This window comes from Coregonus clupeaformis, chromosome 20 (genome assembly GCF_020615455.1).
Source record: "Coregonus clupeaformis isolate EN_2021a chromosome 20, ASM2061545v1, whole genome shotgun sequence".
NCBI classification, from domain to species: Eukaryota; Metazoa; Chordata; class Actinopteri; order Salmoniformes; family Salmonidae; genus Coregonus; species Coregonus clupeaformis.
In genome coordinates, this window is record NC_059211.1 from 19,931,284 (window position 1) to 19,954,878 (window position 23,595).

General features: G+C 42.2%; 1 protein-coding gene across 8 annotated transcripts in view; it reads right to left on the reverse strand.

Annotated features, from left to right (window-relative positions):
* Positions 1–23,595, reverse strand: part of LOC121533629 (unconventional myosin-IXb) — a 108,567-nt gene that overhangs the window by 56,587 nt on the left and 28,385 nt on the right. For all 8 annotated transcript variants that reach the window (XM_041839745.2, XM_045205369.1, XM_045205370.1 and 5 more), the window contains exon 2: positions 7,565–8,471. In XM_041839745.2, coding sequence (XP_041695679.1) covers positions 7,565–8,404 — 840 coding nt within the window. In that variant the 5' untranslated portion in view covers positions 8,405–8,471. The remainder of the gene's footprint in view (positions 1–7,564; positions 8,472–23,595) is intronic.

Here is a 23,595-nt window from a genome sequence, read left to right on the forward strand (position 1 = left end):
GGATGGGCTACAGTACAATAGGCAAGCAGCTTGGTGAGAAGGCAACAACTGTTGGCGCAATTATTAGAAAATGGAAGAAGTTCAAGATGACGGTCAATCACCCTCGGTCTGGGGTTCCATGCAAGATCTCACCTCGTGGGGCGTCAATGATCATGAGGAAGGTGAGGGATCAGCCCAGAACTACACGGCAGGACCTGGTCAATTACCTGAAGAGAGCTGGGACCACAGTCTCAAAGAAAACCATTAGTAACACACTACGCCGTCATGGATTAAAATCCTGCAGCGCACGCAAGTTCCACCTGCTCAAGCCAGCGCATGTCCCGTCTGAAGTTTGCCAATGACCATCTGGATGATCCAGAGGAGGAATGGGAGAAGGTCATGTGGTCTGATTAGACAAAAATATAGCTTTTTGGTCTAAACTCCACTTGCCGTGTTTGGAGGAAGAAGAAGGATGAGTACAACCCCAAGAACACCATCCCAACCGTGATGCATGGAGGTGGAAACATCATTCTTTGGGGATACTTTTCTGCAAAGGGGACAGGACGACTGCACCGTATTGAGGGGAGGATGGATGGGGCCATGTATCGCGAGATCTTGGCCAACAACCTCCTTACCTCAGTAAGAGCATTGAAGATGGGTCGTGGCTGGGTCTTCCAGCATGACAACGACCCGAAACACACAGCCAGGGCAACTAAGGATTGGCTCCATAAGAAGCATCTCAAGGTCCTGGAGTGGCCTAGCCAGTCTCCAGACCTGAACCCAATAGAACATCTTTGGAGGGAGCTGATAGTCCGTATTGCCCAGCGACAGCCCCGAAACCTGAAGGATCTGGAGAAGGTCTGTATGGAGGAGTGGGCCAAAATCCCTGCTGCAGTGTGTGCAAACCTGGTCAAGACCTACAGGAAACGTATGATCTCTGTAATTGCAAACAAAGGTTTCTGTACCAAATATTAAGTTCTGCTTTTCTGATGTATCAAATACTTATGTCATGCAATAAAAGCAAATTAATTACTTAAAAATCATACAATGTGATTTTCTAGATTTTTGTTTTAGATTCCGTCTCTCACAGTTGAAGTGTACCTATGATACAAATTACAGACCTCTACATGCTTTGTAAGTAGGAAAACCTGCAAAATCGGCAGTGTATCAAATACTTGTTCTCCCCACTGTATGTATATATATATACAGTGGGGGAAAAAAATTATTTAGTCAGCCACCAATTGTGCAAGTTCTCCCACTTAAAAAGATGAGAGAGGCCTGTAATTTTCATCATAGGTACACGTCAACTATGACAGACAAATTGAGGAAAAAAATCCAGAAAATCACATTGTAGGATTTTATGAATTTATTTGCAAATTATGGTGGAAAATAAGTATTTGGTCACCTACAAACAAGCAAGATTTCTGGCTCTCACAGACCTGTAACTTCTTCTTTAAGAGGCTCCTCTGTCCTCCACTCGTTACCTGTATTAATGGCACCTGTTTGAACTTGTTATCAGTATAAAAGACACCTGTCCACAACCTCAAACAGTCACACTCCAAACTCCACTATGGCCAAGACCAAATAGCTGTCAAAGGACACCAGAAACAAAATTGTAGACCTGCACCAGGCTGGGAAGACTGAATCTGCAATAGGTAAGCAGCTTGGTTTGAAGAAATCAACTGTGGGAGCAATTATTAGGAAATGGAAGACATACAAGACCACTGATAATCTCCCTCGATCTGGGGCTCCACGCAAGATCTCACCCCGTGGGGTCAAAATGATCACAAGAACGGTGAGCAAAAATCCCAGAACCACACGGGGGGACCTAGTGAATGACCTGCAGAGAGCTGGGACCAAAGTAACAAAGCCTACCATCAGTAACACACTACGCCGCCAGGGACTCAAATCCTGCATTGCAAGACGTGTCCCCCTGCTTAAGCCAGTACATGTCCAGGCCTGTCTGAAGTTTGCTAGAGTGCATTTGGATTATCCAGAAGAGGATTGGGAGAATGTCATATGGTCATATGAAACCAAAATAGAACTTTTTGGTAAAAACTCAACTCGTCGTGTTTGGAGGACAAAGAATGCTGAGTTGCATCCAAAGATCACCATACCTACTGTGAAGCATGGGGGTGGAAACATCATGCTTTGGGGCTATTCTTCTGCAAAGGGACCAGGACGACTGATCCGTGTAAAGGAAAGAATGAATGGGGCCATGTATCGTGAGATTTTGAGTGAAAACCTCCTTCCATCAGCAAGGGCATTGAAGATGAAACGTGGCTGGGTCTTTCAGCATGACAATGATCCCAAACACACTGCCCGGGCAACGAAGGAGTGGCTTCGTAAGAAGCATTTCAAGGTCCTGGAGTGGCCTAGCCAGTCTCCAGATCTCAACCCCCATAGAAAATCTTTGGCGGGAGTTGAAAGTCCGTGTTGCCCAGCAACAGCCCCAAAACATCACTGCTCTAGAGGAGATCTGCATGGAGGAATGGGCCAAAATACCAGCAACAGTGTGTGAAAACCTTGTGAAAACTTACAGAAAACGTTTGACCTGTGTCATTGCCAACAAAGGGTATATAACAAAGTATTGAGAAACTTTTGTTATTGACCAAATACTTATTTTCCACCATAATTTGCAAATAAATGCATAAAAAAATCCTACAATGTGATTTTCTGGATTTTTTTTCTCATTTTGTCTGTCATAGTTGACGTGTACCTATGATGAAAATTACAGGCCTCTCTCATCTTTTTAAGTGGGAGAACTTGCACAATTGGTGGCTGACTAAATACTTTTTTTCCCCACTGTATATATATATATATGTATACATATATATGCTTGCGCAGGTCTGTGAGCTGTACTGAAGGGCTGGTAAGGCTGTTACGGGGGAGCCAGGATGGAGCGTCTGGTCCTGGCTGAGTCCTGTGGGAATTGGTTCTCGGTTGTTTCACAGGCCAGTCTAAGTCTGCCCGTCAGACCACAGGCCTGGGGAAGCAGCAGAGCAGTCTGGAGCAGAGAGACAGAACCAGCCTCAGCCAGCCTGCCAAAGGGACAAGGACTGCTGATTGAGGGGAAAATATTCAGTTCTTCAGTTCTCTCCAACCAAAGCCTTAGGACCATCTATTCATCCTGCTGCTGCCTTAGAACATTGCACAGTGACTAGTCTCTCCTGTAAAAGGGTCATGGATTATGAGGCATTGCAAAGAGTTGTAAGTTTGACGGATAGTATGCCAGATACTGTATTCTATTCTGCCCACTCTGCAGTGCAGTGAATGGACCAGACCAGTTGACATTTACAGGGCAATGCTGCCATTCTAGTGTGAAACCAGAATGAACTCTGTGTTCAAATTCAAGGGGGTCTGAGAATTTAATACCAATAAGTTACAATGCTGCATTTACTTCCAATAAACTGCATTCCTACTGAGTTTATGACCTATTTTTAGCCACATTATTGACGAATAAAACAGAAGTATGTGAGAGGGATTTGCTACCAGATTAGAGCTGGGGCCCATTAATTACAAACACCAAAGCAGCACTCGCTCCACACTCGTTGACAATCAATGACCAGTGTGTGATATCTGGGTTACACGTTTGGCAATTCTGTTATGTGTGTGTTTTACATTGGGTTTGGGAAGGAGGGGGGGTTTCTGCTGATATAATTTTTACATTTTAGTCATTTAGCAGCCACTCTTATCCAGAGTGCACACATTTTCATATTTTTTTCCCCCTCGTACTGGTACCCGGTGGGAATCTAACCCACAACCCTGGCGTTGCAAGCGCCATGCTATACCAACTTATTTAACCAGGAAGGGCTCATTGAGATTTGAAATCTCTTTTTCAAGTGCATCCTGGCCAAGATAGGCAGCACCAAGTCATTAAACAAGTACAGACAGACAACATGAAAAACTACAAGTAATCTAGTAAACATCCATAGAAATCACAGGAGTATAACAAAATCATAAAACAGCAAATTAAAAACATTGACAGGTCAAGGAATCAGCCTCAAAATGCAGGGCTTGGAGTTCTGCTAGCTGGTACGTGTGTTGGTATATCCAGGCAGAGTCAGAGGTGACATGGTGCCCAGAGCAGAGCATGCCTGTCACATGATGTCACATGACCAGGGGCCCAGAGTTTACTGACAACACATGACTCAGGCCACAGGTCAAATGTGATGTAAGAAAAAGGCTACACGTGTGTGTGTGTGTGTGTGTGTGTGTGTGTGTGTGTGTGTGTGTGTGTGTGTGTAAACAACCAAATGTGGGAAAGAAAGCCCACAGATGGGTGTATTTGTTCCTCTAACAACGAGAGAGACAGAACTTCCCCAGAGTCAAATGAAATCATGGATACTATTGTTATGTCTCTGCATCCAGTATGAAGGAAGTTTGAGGTAGTTTTGTGATCCAATGCTAACTAGCGTTAGCGCAATAACTGGAAGTCTATGGTATCTACTAGCATGCTAGCAGTTCCCATAGACTTCCAGTCATTGTGCTAACTCTAGTTAGCAATTGCATTACCCTAGTTAGCGACTTCCCTCAAACTGCAACCAGAGACATCAAAATGGTATCAACAAGTTCATCTTACTCTGGGTAAGTAGATAAAGGGCTTCATTGACAAAATCTGAAGTATCCCTTTAAGCATACTTCAGGAGTGCAACTCAGTCACCTGATCAAAAACACTGATGATTCACAGGCACACACAATTTGCTCTATGCTGATTGTTGTTCCCTTGTTGCAACTCGTATTATAGTAGGCCTAAACTTGATTGATTCTAACTATCATGGCATGCTAATTTTTCCAATTATAGGTAATGAATGGTAGCCATTGTTCTGCAATAATGTGTGTAATCCAATTAGAATTTACAATTAGATTTAGCTCTAGACCACAAATAGAAGATGGAAATTATTTGAACCACATGGGAGCTCTAGAGCTTATCAGAGTTATTCTAAAGCTGGTGTCTAGAAAATATTTCCATGAGCTTTCCTTTAGTTTGCACAGCTGTTCAACAAAACTGACAATGACTACTGGTCAAGAGCCTGACCTTCGCTCTATTCTCACATGACATGACTCATGAGACACTGATGTAGAACAGGGGGTATATCACAAATCAGGATCACTGAGTAAAAACATTCAGATATAGCAGCTTGTTCTCTTCCAGAAAGCCAAAGTTGAATGGGTTATTGTGTTAACACCATATCATTTTCAGGTAAATCTTTCTTCAGGACATAGAAAATGTGGAGTTTGAGAATATTAATAAACATTTTGTTAAACTGATGCCTGGGCTAATATCTCCACACCTTCTTTCATTTCTTCTTTTTTAGGAAAATAGCTTTTATAACAGTCTATACATTAGCCTCAGATCCTCTTTCTCCCCTAAGATCACATGACTGATGACTATAACTGAGATCTCCAACTCCTGGCTCAAGGAAAACGCATTTGATTAGGGGCACATCTCAAAAGTCCTATTTTCTGGAAGAACTAGGTTTGATGCTCTTCATGCTTCCTGCACTTCTTCAATATTATTAATGTGGACAGAGTGCAGGCTGATGGATCGTCCATGCATCATGACAACATTAGTCACCTATGAAGATGAATCATCTGCCTTGGGAATGAGCTATCAGCAAAAAACATTTCACATCCGGTTTAATTCCCTGATTCTATGCTAACCTTGACTGTGTGAGACTGTGCAGAAATACAAATAATGGGGAATGAGTGTTTACGGACACTTATGACAGACATAAAGGTGAGGCACAAACAAACATCCTTAGCCCCATTCCAACCACACAGACATCCTGCTAGACAAGGTTTGATATTCGGTATGAGCTCCAACTTCATTGCACATTAGTTTAAAAAAATATTTAAAAAACGTTACCTATCACAATATTTTTGGGGGACGATATTATAACGCTATATTTTTCTATTTGCTAGGTAGTGTTAGCTAGCGCTAGTTGGCTGTACCTGCGCCAAAACTCTGGTATTTTCATCCTATAGCCTGTTCTCCATCTTCTTTTTAAATAGTGAGCCAACATGATTTCAGCTCTTATTTCCATGACATACAGTTGAAGTCGGAAGTTTACATACACTTAGGTTGGAGTCATTAAAACTTGTTTTTCAACCACTCCACACATTTCTTGTTAACAAACTATAGTTTTGGCAAGTCAGTTAGGACATCTAATTTGTGCATGACACAAGTAATTTTTCCAACAATTGTTTAGACAGATTATTTCACTTGTAATTCACTGTATCACAATTAAAGTGGATCAGAAGTTTACATACACTAAGTTGACTGTGCCTTTAAACACCTTGGGAAATTCCAGACAATGATGTCATGGCTTTAGAAGCTTCTGATAGGCTAATTGACATAATTTGAGGCAATTGAAGGTGTACCTGTGGATGTATTTCAAGGCCTACCTTCAAACTCAGTGCCTCTTTGCTTGACATCATGGGAAAATCAAAAGAAATCAGCCAAGACCTCAGAATTTTTTTCCAAACGCCTGAAGGTACCACGTTCATCTGTACAAACAATAGTACGCAAGTATAAACACCATGGGACCACGCAGCCGTCATACCGCTCAGGAAGGAGACACTTTGTCTCCTAGAGATTAACGTACTTTGGTGCGAAAAGTGCAAAACAATCCCAGAACAACAGCAAAGTATCTATATCCACAGTAAAACGAGTCCTATATCGACATAACCTGAAAGGCCGCTCAGCAAGGAAGAAGCCACTGCTCCAAAACCGCCATAAAAAAGCCACACTACGGTTTGCAACTGCACATGGGGACAAATATCGTACTTTTTGGAGAAATGTCCTCTGGTCTGATGAAACAAAAATAGAACTGTTTGGCCATAATGACCATCGTTATGTTTGGAGGAAAAAGGGGGTTGCTTGCAAGCCGAAGAACACCATCCCAACCGTGAAGCACGGTTGTGGCAGCATCATGCTGTGTGGGTGCTTTGCTGCAGGAGGGACTGGTGCACTACACAAAATAGATGGCATCATGAGGAAGGAAAATTACGTGGATATATTGAAGCAACATCTCAAGACATCAGTCAGGAAGTTAAAGCTTGGTTGCAAATGGCTCTTCCGAATGGACAATGACCCCAAGCATACTTCCAAAGTTGTGGCAAAATGGCTTAAGGACAACAAAGTTAAGGTATTGGAGTGGCCATCACAAAGCCCTGAAAACTTCTGACCCACTGGGAATGTGATGAAAGAAATAAAAGCTGAAATAAATCATTCTCTCTACTATTATTCTGACATTTCACATTCTTAAAATAAAGTGGTGATCCTAACTGACCTAAGACAGAGAATGTTTACTAGGATTAAATGTCAGGAATTGTGAAAAACTGAGTTTAAATGTATTTGGCTAAGGTGTATGTAAACTTCCGACTTTAACTGTATCAAAACTCATTTTCTAATGCTCTCTCGTCGCTCTGCAGCAGACATAGCCTATAGTGAGCAAAATGTTTGGAACATCAAATAAATACATATAGAATCGTGAGAATCACAGTACATATCATGTTGGCACCTATCGTGAGGTCCCTGGCAATTCCCAACCCTATTGCACATGCGTACAAAAAGTCTTACCTCCAGCACAGGCCCAGCACCCAGGATGGTCCTCTCCACTCCACTGGCGTAGCCCTTCTGGCTGAGGGCCGTCAGACAGTGGATAAGGAAGTTGGTGCTCTGCGTCTTCCCGGAGCCGCTCTCCCCAGAGATAACGATGCACTGGTTCACCCTCTTCCTTAGCATGGCGTAGTAGGCCACGTCCGCGATGGCAAATATGTGTGGCTCCAGTTTCCCCAGCTGGTGGTTCTCGTACATCTTGACGTACTTGGGGTTGTAGATGGGTAGGAACTTGAAAGGGTTGATGGCAATGAGGATAGACCCGGCGTAGGTGTAGATCTTTTTCTTGTGGAAGCGGTTGCGAAGGTTATCCAGGATGCTGCTCTCGTTGAGCACCGGGAGGTTACACAGGTCGTCAAAGTCCTCCTGGCGCGGGGGGAGGAAGCCTCTGGCCGCCAATCTCTGGGCCTCCTGCTCCTTGCAGAGGGCGGGAAGGTGGACGTAGTGGATGGTGCCGTCGCGGTTCCTCTCCTGGAGGACGAAGTAGAAGCCCTCGCTTTGGGGATGCTGCTCCTGGGCTTTGCGAGGCCACAGCAGGACCCTCTGGACGGGGAGGTCCCCAGACTCCAGCACCCACTCCTCCCCGCCGCACTCCTTCACCTCAGCCAGCACGTAGAGGCACTGCGGGTCCACGCCCAGGGCCGAGGCTGCGTCCTGGATGACAGAGGCAGCCGTGGCCTCCTTGGGCACTTTGAGGGAGCAGCAAGGTGGGCAGTCCGCTGAGAGCCGTGGGTAGACCTGCAGGTTGTAGGCCCGTCCATCTTTGCTAGCTGCTCCGCCTTCGCCATCATTAACACTCATTCTGGGGCAGGTGGAGTCGCCTCAGCATGCCGTCCGCACTGCCTTCTATTCGCTCACCACCCAGCACCTGGGGAGCAAAGGAAGACAATTGTTTTCAGAGACAGCAGAGCTTATGTGCAGGAAGCTGACTGAAAGCAACAAGAGCTGTGGTGCAAACTGTTAGCCACATTTCCGCTAAAAGTGTCTTTGCCAAACAACCCTTTGTAGGATCAAGTCTTCAATTAAGAAAAGGGTTTCATTTAGGCTAAATGAAAGACATTGAGCTATGCCGATTGTGGAAGTTTCCCATTTGGGCATTGCAGCCTCGCAAAGTTCTAAACAGCTTGCCACAATGGCATTACTCCTGTGTTTAAAAATGCTAACACATGGGTTGGTTTTAAACAAAAAAGACTCACAGCCCAGAGGGAAAGCTTGGATTTGAGCATTTTGAGTGTATGTATACTCCAAACGGCTGTTTGTCTTGGACTAAGCAGCTGAAGAGTGGAAATTTGACTTGCATCACAGCACATAGGCAGGCAATTGAAAACGTGGTTCTAATAAATTGATTAGAAATATCCTTCAACTATTGAAATCAAGCAATGTACACTACCATCAAGGGAATTCTTAATCCTACATTTCATAGCAAAGGCATTTTAGGAAAGCTAATGCTTAGTCCAGTGGTATTCAAAGTCAGGGTCGCAACGCCAAAAAAACGAAAAAAAAATATGACAAAAAATAATAGGAACAAAAAATTCAGAGCAAGATTATTGTATAGGACAATATACAAACGTTTTTGAGAAAGACCATTAAAAAAATACAATTTTATTTAATACATTTATTTATTGTTTTTTAATTTTTTTTAGAGATGAAAATGCAATGAATTTAAGGATATTTGTTCAAGTAAAAATCGAAATGTATTTTAAAAGGTTGTGTCATTAAACGCTGAATAAATATAGGCTATACCAAGGGGCAGGGGCCAGTACAACCACAAACTGTTGACTGACATTCAAGTTTAGTTAATGTTTTGTGCCACTGTCCATATGACACACTAATGTTTACAGGTATTCCCAGTTTTCTCAGGTTTTTGTGTCTAGAACCCAGCCTCAAAGCTCCCTGGCCCTAAAGTTGGCCTACATTTGATTTCCCCACATGGAATTTCCACTAGTGAGAAATGTTCTGTTGTCTTTGGGTTCATTGGACATAGATCAGACACCCATGCATGCCTTAAATGTGAGAAGGTAATGGGATGATAATGATGACAAATTTTTCAAAATCATTACAGTAGCTGTCACATTAAAGGCCTACTCTAAAAATAGCACCACCACAGAAACTTTACTATTAGCAGCAAAGGCAAATGAAGTTGTCCCCTCAGCATCTGCCTCCGAATTAGGGCTGACCCCAATTAGTCGACTGGTCGGTTTGGTCGTTAGGCTGTTGGTCGACTGAGATTGTTTTAGTCGAGCAGTAACATACATACAGTGAGGGAAAAAAGTATTTGATCCCCTGCTGATTTTGTACGTTTGCCCACTGACAAAGAAATTATCAATCTATAATTTTAATGGTATGTTTATTTGAACAGTGAGAGACAGAATAACAACAAATAAATCCAGAAAAACGCATGTCAAAAATGTTATAAATCGATTTGCTTTTTAATGAGGGAAATAAGTATTTGACCCCTCTGCAAAACATGACTTAGTACTTGGTGGCAAAACCCTTGTTGGCAATCACAGAGGTCAGACGTTTCTTGTAGTTGGCCACCAGGTTTGCACACATCTCAGGAGGGATTTTGTTCCACTCCTCTTTGCAGATCTTCTCCAAGTCATTAAGGTTTCGAGGCTGATGTTTGGCAACTCGAACCTTCAGCTCCCTCCACAGATTTTCTATGGGATTAAGGTCTGGAGACTGGCTAGGCCACTCCAGGACCTTAATGTGCTTCTTCTTGAGCCACTCCTTTGTTGCCTTGGCCGTGTGTTTTGGGTCATTGTCATGCTGAATACCCATCTACGACCCATTTCCAATGCCCTGGCTGAGGGAAGGAGGTTCTCACCCAAGATTTGACGGTACATGGCCCCGTCCATCATCCCTTTGATGCAGTGAAGTTGTCCTGTCCCCTTAGCAGAAAAAAACCCCCAAAGTATAATGTTTCCACCCCCATGTTTGACAGTGGGGATGGTGTTCTTGTGGTCATAGGCAGCACTCCTCCTCCTCCAAACACGACGATTTGAGTTGATGCCAAAGAGCTTGATTTTGGTCTCATCTGACCACAACACTTTCACCCAGTTCTCCTCTGAATCATTCAGATGTTCATTGGCAAACTTCAGACGGCCCTGTACATGTGCTTTCTTGAGCAGGGGGACCTTGCGGGCGCTGCAAGATTTCAGTCCTTCACGGCGTAGTGTGTTACCAATTGTTTTCTTGGTGACTATGGTCCCAGCTGCCTTGAGATCATTGACAATATCCTCCCGTGTAGTTCTGGACTGATTCCTCACCGTTCTCATGATCATTGCAACTCCACGAGGTGAGATCTTGCATGGAGCCCCAGGCCAAGGGAGATTGACAGTTCTTTTGTGTTTCTTCCATTTGCGAATAATCGCACCAACTGTTGTCACCTTTCACCAAGCTGCTTGGTGATGGTCTTGTAGCCCATTCCAGCCTTGTGTAGGTCTATAATCTTGTCCCTGACATCCTTGAAGAGCTCTTTGGTCTTGGCCATGGTGGAGAGTTTGGAATCTGATTGTTTGCTTCTGTGGACAGGTGTCTTTTATACAGGTAACAAACTGAGATTAGGAGCACTCCCTTTAAGAGTGTGCTCCTAATCTCAGCTCGTTACCTGTATAAAAGACACCTGGGAGCCAGAAATCTTTCTGATTGAGAGGGGGTCAAATACTTATTTCCTTCAATAAAATGCAAATCAATTTATAAAATTTCTGACATGTGTTTTTTTGGATTTTTTTGTTGTTATTCTGTCTCTCACTGTTCAAATAAACCTACCATTAAAATTATAGACTGATCATTTCTTTGTCAGTGGGCAAACATACAAAATCAGCAGGGGATCAAATACTTTTTCCCCCTCACTGTACATACATACACATCCTTTAAAAAAAAAAATATATATATATATATATATATATATATATTCCCCTTTATTACTTTCCAACCCCGCCACCCTTTCCCTACTAGGATTAAACTAGTGAACAACAATGCTTAGGCCTCTACTTCCAGCTTATACCTACTATCTACATTTTATGGACACAGTCAATTTTACAATAATTATATTTTGTTTGTTTTTTCTCCTGAACTTCCTCTACTCTCAACCTCTTTTCATGATGTCCATCCGGTTTGCTTCTATATGCCATATCTTTCTAACTGTGCCCTTTCACAAAAGCTCCCAACCTACAACCTATAAACTTATTATGGACACAGTATGCTTACATTATTAGTTATCTTGTTATTATTTGTTGTTAGTTATTAGTCCCATCCTTCAATTCCATTCAACACCTCCCATCTATCTTTTAACACCATCCATATAGGATTTCTATTTGCCATATATATTTCAACTGTACTGTGATGTTTTACAAAAGTTCTGAACCTTTCTATTCTCATTGTTTCTACAGATTGTGAATTGAAAATAAACATTTTTGCTAAAAGTATTATTATGTTATTGATCGATTGACTATGACTTTTCAGATCACCCAGTAATGCTATCTGCAAGGTTAGCTCCAGGTAAATATTGCAATCCTTTAGCCATTCTTGGACCTGTGTCCAAAAACAAGCTACAAATGGACTGTACCAAAACAAAATGATCTAATGATTCTGTCTCTTCGCAGCAAAATCTGCAGAGCTGGGAAGATTGTATCCCCCATATAAATAACATTCTATTAGTAGCAAGAATTTTATATAATAATTTAAAATTGAAAGATTCTAAGTTTTGAATCCTGTGTCGTTTTGCGTATCAGTTCATAAACACTATGCCATGGGATCGGTATGTCAAAAATCTCTTGATTTTTATTAAAAAACACATAGGGTGTGTCTATATGGAAAAATACATGTTTAAAAATGGTCGAAAGAACAGACAACTGCCGGTCGACCAAGATTATTTTTTTGTCGGGGACAGCCCTCCTCCGAATTTAACCTTAAAAGAAACACACGCACAGACACCCACCATACTGTCACACACTTCGTCTTCCCATTCATGGATGATTACATTTTCACCTTGGCAGAGCTCCAATAGTACTACATTATGGACCCTAAACATTTAATAAGCAGAAACTGTGGAGAGGCTGTTCAGGCTGGAAACTCAAAGGTACCCGTGATTTCCAGAGGGAAGTGACACTTACCATCTCAAGCATTCGGCAGCACTTTACGGTCGACCGCAAGACAGCCAAAGAAACTCAAAATGAATATGATGATGAGTAACACGATTGCGTTTTTATGTCAATGTTGCCTAATAAAATGTACAGGACTGGTTTTGATACAACGCTATTTGATAGGAAGTTAGCAGGAAGTTCTTGGCAGATGTAAAAAATGTGAAAAGGTTTTAGTTCATTGAGCAGTATATATAATCAAAGAGATAGTCAATTTCACAGCCTCCACCAACAAGCCAGTGGCAGACTATAGAGAGACTGGCATGGAGCTTTTGCTATACCAGTAATGCCACTGTTCTTTGACCAGATGAGACTGGCATGCTTTATTAAGCTGCTGCCAATAGCTTTTGGCTCAAGGTCAACTCAAGATACCCCAGATTTACATATGGGCATTTTCATGTAAAAGGACACATGAGCACCAACATGTGAAGTACATAGGAGCATGTCAAACAGGGTGTCAAATGAAAGCGCAGAGTCTATATTTTTTAGAAATGAAGACATATACATTTTTTAAAACCATTTTCCATCCAAAACATTTGGAACAAGCAAAACCTTGGATTTCTAGTCAAACAGCTAGAAAAGGGGGTCTTAGACAACATCTACCAGAAAAAGTCTTAAGGTAATAGAAATACATAAAAACAAAATAAAGACTCCTACAAACTAATATCAAAAATTTATATTTAGCTTTGGAGAAATGATTTGCCTTCTGTAAGTTTAAGAAACATTGCCTTGTAATTCCGTTACCAAAGACCACATATCTTAAGATATTTTCTAATTACTCTACCTCATGAAGAGGATAAAGTTCACCGAAGTAACAAGTAAAAGGTAGACCTACCAATTAGCTAGTGTTTTTACTGATATGAAGTTTGTTTATGAATTACTAAGTGACGAAAACTCGTAATTCTGTTAGCAAATCAGTAACGGAATTACTGCAATTGAATTGGCTACAATGGGAAATCATAGTAGTCACAAACCACAGTTGGGTCACCTGTTTCTGTCCTCCCTTACACTAGCATACTGTTATGTTTAGCTTATAACTTTTATTTCTCTTTTTGCTATCTGGTGGTCAAAGCAAGACTGTGAAAACAGTCTGGACAACCCCTCCTTCTCACTCTACCTCTCCAGTTAATGTAATCTCTCCCCGCTCTTACTGACACTAGGGTTGGGCGATATTATGATAGAATCGTAAATCAACGATGGTTGACAGCCATCGTCTATGGTGACGACATTCTGATGTGACAGATGATAGTTTAGCCTATTTGAACTTGACTGGAACAATGCAATAAAGAGCGTACAAGAGAGCATGGCACAGCCGGGCAACATGCCAAATGGCAGAGGGTAACATAATTTGTGTGATTCTCTGTAATAATGGTATGGGAATAATCATGTATTTTCTTGCATCAAACACCACAAAAATTTTTTTTTAAAGGCCTTCATTGAACACCACACATTGGCTGCGGCTGCTACTGTAGGCTGAATGACAGAACAGCTATTTCAATGTTAAAATGTTATGGGATGCATTTTCTCCATTGTTTTTGATGGCAAACAATATGGTAGGCCTACATTATGATCAAATAGCCACAGTAGCCTACATGGCCACTGTTAAAACAGTAACTTAAAGCGGGTACAGCCTCACTTCACAATAAACGCACGCTGGAAGTTGCACAGAATTTTCACAAACATTCAAGTTTGTGCTCAGCAGACCTGAAATCTGCTCAGTGCCAAAAAGAATGACAGGGAACACTGCTCCTGGCTCGCCCTACCATAGCTCCTTGCCCGCCCAAACAAAATATTTAAATATTTTTAAAGTATTTGACCGAGATGCGCGCCGACAGAAAGACCAATCATTGTCAGATAATGCATCCGAGCCAGACCGCATCAGATACATGGGGCTACATCTTGTAAGAAAGAAGGGCGCTGTTTCAGTATATCGGATGCTATTTTGGACTAACGTGTGAAGGTAACCTACTTTGAGGTCATTTGTTTTACCATCAGATGAAAACATGACTGGTTGTGTTTATGCCACATTAAAAAGGTTGGCTAATACATTTTTACAGTTAAATTACATGTTACTATAAAACCCACAATAGAACCACTAAAGCAGTCATTTGGACTGCTCATGAATTTAAAAAATTTATTACTCTGCCATTTTTTAAGTCATGCCCCCCTCCATCTATTACTTTTCCTAAATTAGTCTATATAACACAATGTTGTTAGAATCTTAATATCACAAAGAGAACTGATGTTATAGACAGTTTTAGGAGGGCATGTCATTTTTATATGGTTTTCCCCGTTCACCCTCCTCGACAGTAGGGTCTGCGCCCCTCCTTCTCCCGATAGTTGAAGCTGCCGTGCCCATTTGAAAATCACCCCGATACTTGCCTCGAAAGTTAACTTAAGCTATACCTAAATGAATTTCACACATATAATAACAGATGAAATAAATGAAGTAGGCTAAAGTATGATGAGGAATAATGGATGAGTTGATGTGCGAGGGGAAGCGAACAATGCATAATTATGTAGTCACCAATTGTGAATGAAGAAAAGGGCGGGCCATTCTATTGTATTGGTATATTCTAATTATAATCTCAAAATGTTATGTACTCTATAAATCTACTCTGGCCTACTTGGAGTACACAGTGAGAGCGAGCGTAATTTACAATGGCAAGAAGACCAAGACGAATGGATGCACACGTTGCGTTGCTACAGAATTTGAATGAAAACGACTGATGTTGGGGAAGAAATTAATTATGATGACATCTCTGATGAGTATTCGTCTAATACTGAGCCTCAACCTGAACCTACACCTCCGAGGGCTAAGCGCAAAAAAAGCCAGAAATGTGCGCACTGAGCAGGTGCCCACGCCACCACCAAATGAAACTGTGAGAGGACAGCACCATTTGGAATAGAACAAGCCAGTGAGAATTCTACGGGCTATTATCAGCACAAAATGGCATCACTGAGGGAGCAGGGCCTACATCTCAAGCAATAAATAAAATCAGCAACGCATTTAACAGCTTTCGATATTTAGGCTATGTGACATGAACACATCTTCTCCTTTCCCCCTTCTGATAACCAGGTGGCGAATCGCATCTCTGCATGTCTGGCAGACATATCAGTATGGATGACGGATCACCACCTCAAGCTGAACCTTGGCAAGACGGAGCTGCTCTTCCTCCCGGGGAAGGACTGCCCGTTCCATGATCTCGCCATCACGGTTGACAACTCCGTTGTGTCCTCCTCCCAGAGTGCGAAGAGCCTTGGCATGACCCTGGACAACACCCTGTCGTTCTCCGCTAACATCAAGGCGGCGACCCGATCCTGCAGGTTCATGCTCTACAACATTCGGAGAGTACGACCCTGCCTTACACAGGAAGCGGCACAGGTCCTAATCCAGGCGCTTGTCATCTCCCGTCTGGATTACTGCAACTCGCTGTTGGCTGGGCTCCCTGCCTGTGCCATTAAACCCCTACAACTCATCCAGAATGCCGCAGCCCGTCTGGTGTTCAACCTTCCCAAGTTCTCTCACGTCACCCCGCTCCTCCGCACACTCCACTGGCTTCCAGTTGAAGCTCGCATCTGTTACAAGACCATGGTGCTTGCCTATGGAGCTGTGAGGGGAACGGCACCTCCGTACCTTCAGGCTCTGATCAGTCCCTACACCCAAACGAGGGCATTGCGTTCATCCACCTCTGGCCTGCTGGCTCCCCTTCCTCTGCGGAAGCATAGTTCCCGCTCAGCCCAGTCAAAACGGTTCGCTGCTCTGGCACCCCAATGGTGGAACAAGCTCCCTCACGACGCCAGGACAGCGGAGTCACTCACCACCCTCCGGAGACATTTGAAACCCCACCTCTTTAAGGAATAGCTGGGATAGGATAAAGTAATCCTTCTACCCCCCTAGATTTGCCTGCACTTAGCCTCTGCCCAGGCTTTCAACTACCTTGTCTTTCGTCATGATTCGTCCAGTTGTAGCATGCGATTTAGCCCAACGGTGGTTTTAGCAGAGTGTTTATTTTGTATGTATTTCTTGTAATGGCCAATAGGGGGCGATTCCATCGTATATCACGATGTTTTAGGAGTATATAATCACGATAGGACAAAGGTTGACAAAGCAGTTTAAATTTGCTCACTCCGCCATGGCCTTGATTTCAATGTCCACAGACTTCATTTTTTGGTCCGGTCCGGACCGACCTTCATTTGGCCCAAACATAGACGTCCATGATTGGTTCTGATTTGGTCCGGACCAAATCTGAACCCAAACGTCCATGTTTCACAAGTTTGGACAGCACAGTACACTCCAGTAGAGTACAGAACAGTAAAGAAAAGTAGAGTACTGAACAGTACTGTAGAGTACTGTACTGAACTCTACTGTACTGCTCCAATGTACTCTACCGTGCTGTAATTTGATGTTCAAACTTGTGAAACACAGACATCTATTCAGATTTGGTCTGGTCCGGAACAACCAAATTTGGTCTTGTTTGGGGGCGGCGCTCATTACAATAATAGCCAGCGTGTAGAATAATACCCAAATATGCAAAGGAGGATAACACATATTTCTACCTTTGTGTACTTATTCAGGCTACATCACCATGAAGAGAATTATGTTCATATCCATAATTATGCTTTTCTGTATAGTACAGATCAGGGACCCATGATGCAATAATGTTACAGAATGTAAATGTACTTACCTTACAGTAGTTAAATAACCAAAGGGATTTTTTCAAAGTCAAGGTGTCATGTCATAGCTAACACCCCATTCTTTCTGCAGACATCTTTGAATTGTAATTCAGAACAGATATTTAAGAGTTTTTGGAAAACGTGGCCACATAAAAAAACGGAGGGAGGGAGATTTTACTTTGCATCTGCACAGTTCTTCCAGTAAATACGTTTTCGTAAAATGTTCGGTGGATATTGTTAAAATTAGTCATGGTGCATAGAGCTGTATGGTTTGTTAAACTTTGAAATCAATGGTTTGGTAACATTGAAGTGAAAAATCTGTGTCTCAGCTAGGGCTGTTACGGGTCCGTATTACCGCCACACAGGCGGTCACGAGTCATGACCGCAATCAAATTCCACGTGACCGTTTAGTCACCGTAATTAGGCTTCTCCAAGCTCTGATGCTGCTGATAGTCATTAATAGCCTACCAAACTTGCTAATTACCTGGTACTCAGCACTCTATTGTCCCTCTAATCACTCTGACAACGCAAATGTATTCGAAAATCTAATCAAACACTTCATGAGTGCCCATGAGCTCATGTTGCGCAACATTTCTATAGGCTATGCAATTGCATGAGAAAACAGAGTTGATGGCCTCTACTAAAAAGAGGAGGATCCCATCAGCTTTCTATAGGCTAGGCCTACTACAGTGCTTTCGGAAAGTATTCAGATCCCTAGACCTTTTTCCACATGCTGACGCTACTGCCTTATTCTAAAATTGATTCGTTTTTTTCCCTCATCAACCTACACACAATACCCCATAAGGTCAAAGCAAAAACAGGTTTAGACATTTTCGCTAATTTATCAAAATAAATAAAACACTTAAATATCAAATTTACATAAGTATTCAGACCCTTTACTCAGTACTTTGTTGCAGCACCTTTGGCAGCGATTACAGCGTCGAGTCTTCTTCGGTATGATGCTACAAGTTTGGCACACCTGTATTTGGGGAGTTTCTCCCATTCTTCTCTGCAGATCCTCTCAAGCTCTGTCAGGTTGGATGGGGAGCGTTGCTGCACAGCTATTTTCAGGTCTCTCCAGATAACATGGTTATATACAGGGGGCACCGGTACCGAGTCAATGTGCAGGGTTACAGGTTAGTCGAGGTAATATGTACATGTAGGTAGGGGTAAAGTGACTATGGGATAGTAGATTGGCATAGGCTTGAGCTTTTGCTGCAAAAGGCATGGATTTTTTAGGGGACATAACGGCCACACAAGGGGGATGCAGCCGGGAAAATCGAGGCCTGGTGAGAATATTATCAAGTGCTTGTCCAATTGTGAATGAGAGACTGATGAAGTGTATGCAGCTTGTGACTTTTTTCAAATAATTAGAGTCCCATCATGCAGCCTTAGAATGTATTAAACATAAAAACATATACCCCAACGTTTGTATCACAACTACATTTGCATAAATAACTAAATTAAGCATATAGGAGGGACCAGTTTCTTTGTTAACCGCTCAACACAGAATAGCTGCATGTGCGCACTTCCTTTGAAATTGTTTGGAGAAAATATCCTTTCTATTGTATTAAGCTATGTTTAATTGTATTCTTCATACTATAAAATAATTTTTAAAATAATGCCACGGAATTCTAAGCAAATCTTGTCTGCTAAATGAACTAGCGTAGCACACAGCTATATGGCATAGCCAGATCAGGGCCTAACATAAGGACAACTCAGAGTATGCTATTCTGTTCTTCTGAAAGAGACTACATTTTCTTCATATCATGTTTCTTTAGACCTGTCTAAAATAAATATAGGATTTATTGTGATGGTGTAGGCTATATTAAATGGATTTATTAGACTTTAAAATGTAGATTGATATGACATCTTTATACAGGATTTGTTAATGTCTTTGATATTGTGAGCTGCATGGGATTTGGAGGATGAGGACATTCCATGTATTTATTTCTGTCACTGGTGGGTGCCAGAAGGTATGCGGGCCAGGAAGGATGGGAGGCCACTGGTGCTAATCTTAGGAGTATGTGATGGAATATACTGACTAGGGTGCAACACGATACCATATAGGGTGATGCTATTGTGGAGTGACACTCAATAATGGTTGGCAACTGTTGGATGGAATTAGCTTGCAAAGCAGTATATAAACGGAGATATTTTGTATGCCTTCACGTACCGCTTGTCATGTGAATCCGGTACTGTAATATGAAATACTTTGTACCAACTCTCCATCTAAGTGTAACTATTCTCTTGCATCCTGAATTACTTGATACCGGAGAAACTCATCATAACATAGATGTTCCAAAAGGTCTGCATCATTGCCTTGTAGGTTATGCGTGGAAGCCAGGAGATGCTAAACGTGTTTATACTAATTAACGGTCAATTACCGTGAGACCGGCAATTATTTGCTTGACAATCACCTGCTGACAAAATGTAATGACCGCCACAGCCCTAGTCTCAGCGTAATTCTGTTACTGTGGATCTGCCCATATCCAAGTACATGGGGCGGCGCACAATTGGCCCAGCGTCGTCCAGGGTAGGGGAGGGAATGGCCGGCAGGGATGTAGCTCAGTTGGTAGAGCATGGCGTTTGCAATGCCAAGGTTGTGGGTTCGATTCCCACGGGGGGCCAGTATGAAAAAAGAAAAAAAAGAATGATAATATATGCACTCACTAACTGTAAGTCGCTCTGGATAGGAGTGTCTGCTAAATGACTAAAATGTAAATGTACATCCAAAACAAAGAACGCCAAGGAATATACTGTATATCTGTAACTAATATTGATGTAAAACAATGAGCTAAAACCAAAAGCAGAAGACAACAGCTGATTATAGCTCAGTGTAAGAGAGGGAGAGAGAGAGAGACAGAGATGGAGACAAGAAACAGATGTAAATTACTGTATGTAAATTACTGTATGTAAATTACTGTAGGTGCATACCTATCATTTATCACTGCTGTCATCAGGCCAGAGTTTGGTTTTTCAATGTGAAAAACACAAAATATTGACCTACATGCCCAAAAAACACGAGTCCCTCTCCCAAAAGGAGGAATTGGTTTGTTTTGTAATCAAAACATTATCTTAAAAGCCATTGTTTCCTCTTGGTAAACATGCAAAAAGCCTGCATTACCAAATGTAGGCCTATTCTCCATATTCACTATAAAGTGCTCCCGAACAGAACAGCAACAAAGCAGTAAAGAGACCATGGCCAGAGATGGGCATCAATAGTAAGACACTCTGGAATCATTCAGAAGGGAAATACAGTGGGGAAAAAAAGTATTTAGTCAGCCACCAATTGTGCAAGTTCTCCCACTTAAAAAGATGAGAGAGGCCTGTAATTTTCATCATAGGTACACGTCAACTATGACAGACAAATTGAGAAAAAAAAATCCTGAAAATCCCATTGTAGGATTTTTAATGAATTTATTTGCAAATTATGGTGGAAAATAAGTATTTGGTCACCTACAAACAAGCAAGATTTCTGGCTCTCACAGACCTGTAACTTCTTCTTTAAGAGGCTCCTCTGTCCTCCACTCGTTACCTGTATTAATGGCACCTGTTTCAACTTGTTATCAGTATAAAAGACACCTGTCCACAACCTCAAACAGTCACACTCCAAACTCCACAATGGCCAAGACCAAAGAGCTGTCAAAGGACACCAGAAACAAAATTGTAGACCTGCACCAGGCTGGGGAAGACTGAATCTGCAATAGGTAAGCAGCTTGGTTTGAAGAAATCAACTGTGGGAGCAATTATTAGGAAATGGAAGACATACAAGACCACTGATAATCTCCCTCGATCTGGGGCTCCACGCAAGATCTCACCCCGTGGGGGTCAAAATGATCACAAGAACGGTGAGCAAAAATCCCAGAACCACACGGGGGACCTAGTGAATGACCTGCAGAGAGCTGGGACCAAAGTAACAAAGCCTACCATCAGTAACACACTACGCCGCCAGGGACTCAAATCCTGCAGTGCGAGACGTGTCCCCCTGCTTAAGCCAGTACATGTCCAGGCCCGTCTGACGTGCATTTGGATGATCCAGAAGAGGATTGGGAGAATGTCATACGGTCAGATGAAACCAAAATATAACTTTTTGGTAAAAACTCAACTCGTCATGTTTGGAGGACAAAGAATGCTGAGTTGCATCCAAAGAACACCATACCTACTGTGAAGCATGGGGTTGGAAACATCATGCTTTGGGGCTTTTTTTCTGCAAAGGGACCAGGACGACTAATCCGTGTAAAGGAAAGAATGAATGGGGCCATGTATCGTGAGATTTTGAGTGAAATCCTCCTTCCATCAGCAAGGGCATTGAAGATGAAACGTGGCTGGGTCTTTCAGCATGACAATGATCCCAAACACACCGCCCGGGCAACGATGGAGTGGCTTCGTAAGAAGCATTTCAAGGTCCTGGAGTGGTCTAGCCAGTCTCCAGATCTCAACCCCATAGAAAATCTTTGGAGGGAGTTGAAAGTCTGTGTTGCCCAGCGACAGCCCCAAAACATCACTGCTCTAGAGGAGATCTGCATGGAGGAATGGGCCAAAATACCAGCAACAGTGTGTGAAAACCTTGTGAAGACTTACAGAAAACGTTTGACCTGTGTCATTGCCAACAAAGGGTATATAACAAAGTATTGAGAAACTTTTGTTATTGACCAAATACTTATTTTCCACCATCATATGCCAATAAATTCATAAAAAATCCTACAATGTGATTTTCTGGATTTTTTTTCCTCATTTTGTCTGTCATAGTTGACGTGTACCTATGATGAAAATTACAGGCCTCTCTCATCTTTTTAAGTGGGAGAACTTGCACAATTGGTGGCTGACTAAATACTTTTTTTCCCCACTGTAGATACAAAACAGCAGTCAGTGACTCAATTGTTGACCACAACCCCAGAAATTCAGTCTGTAAAATGCCAAGCATGCAAAAATACTGGGACCACAAAAAACAGCATTATCATTATCCTCCATTATGAGCTGGTCTGGTTTAAATCTGTCAATTTAACTATTTCCACTGATACCCACACCGGCTTCAAAGCAGAGAAGCAAAGCCGTGCGAGGGGTCTCAGAACATAATCAAAAGGGGTTACTGCAAATCTTTTAGCCAAATGCAGAACCTCCTGGAAGCTTGGAGGATGCCCAGAATTCCAGAGATAAAGTTAATGGATACATGGATTGTCTGTGTGGTGGAGGCTAAGATGCTTACTGTGAGCAGATGAGGAATTAAGACAAACAAGCTCCTTAGAAGTAGCTAATTGGTGAAGAGGGTACACCCCTATCCCCTCTGAATTGTCAATGGAAATAGGGTAAGTGTGTCAGTGGAGGCTGCTGAGGGGAGGACGGCTCATAATAATGGCTGGAACGGAGCAAATGGAATGGCAAACACATGGAAACAATGTATTTGATACCATTCTACCTACCTCCAGCCATTACCACGAGCCCGTCCTCCCCAATTAAGGTGCCAGCAACCTCCTATGGTAAGTGTACCTATTAAGCCCTATATCTAAGTTCAGACATTTCTATCATATACTGCCCTAATTTCTGTAAGAAAAGTGTAGATAAAATGAAATATTAATCTCTAATGTGAAGTTTTATGACTTTACTTAAATGTTTTAATAAGACATAAGTCATAAATCCAGATGTGCTTGAATGGGTAGGCTATCGAATGTACCTTATAATCTATTTTAATTAATTTCCCAATGTTAAAAACGTACAGTTCGTATGTAAAATGACATTATATTAATCTCCCCTAAAGTTATTAAAATAGACTCATTACTATTCATCATGAAAGTAGCACTCATAACAGGGGGGTGTCCAATCCACAGAGATCAATGTTTTGCGAACAGTAATTACCAGTTTCAACATTTCTACATGCTGTGATTCATTATTCAAGTGTATTAACGTTTGTGCAGCATAAGTGGTGATGCAGCCCAGACTCCCAGTGAGTTCCACAGGACAGGCTAAAGCAGGGCTCTCCAACCCTGTTCCTGGAGAGCTACCATCCTGTAGAAATTTGCTAAAACCCCAGTTGTAACTAACCTGATTCAGCTTATCAACCAGCTAATTATTAGAATCAGGTGTGCTAGATTAGGGTTGGAGTGAAAACCTATAGGACGGTAGCTCTCCAGGAACAGGGTTGGAGAGCCCTGGGCTAGAGCTAGCAATGAG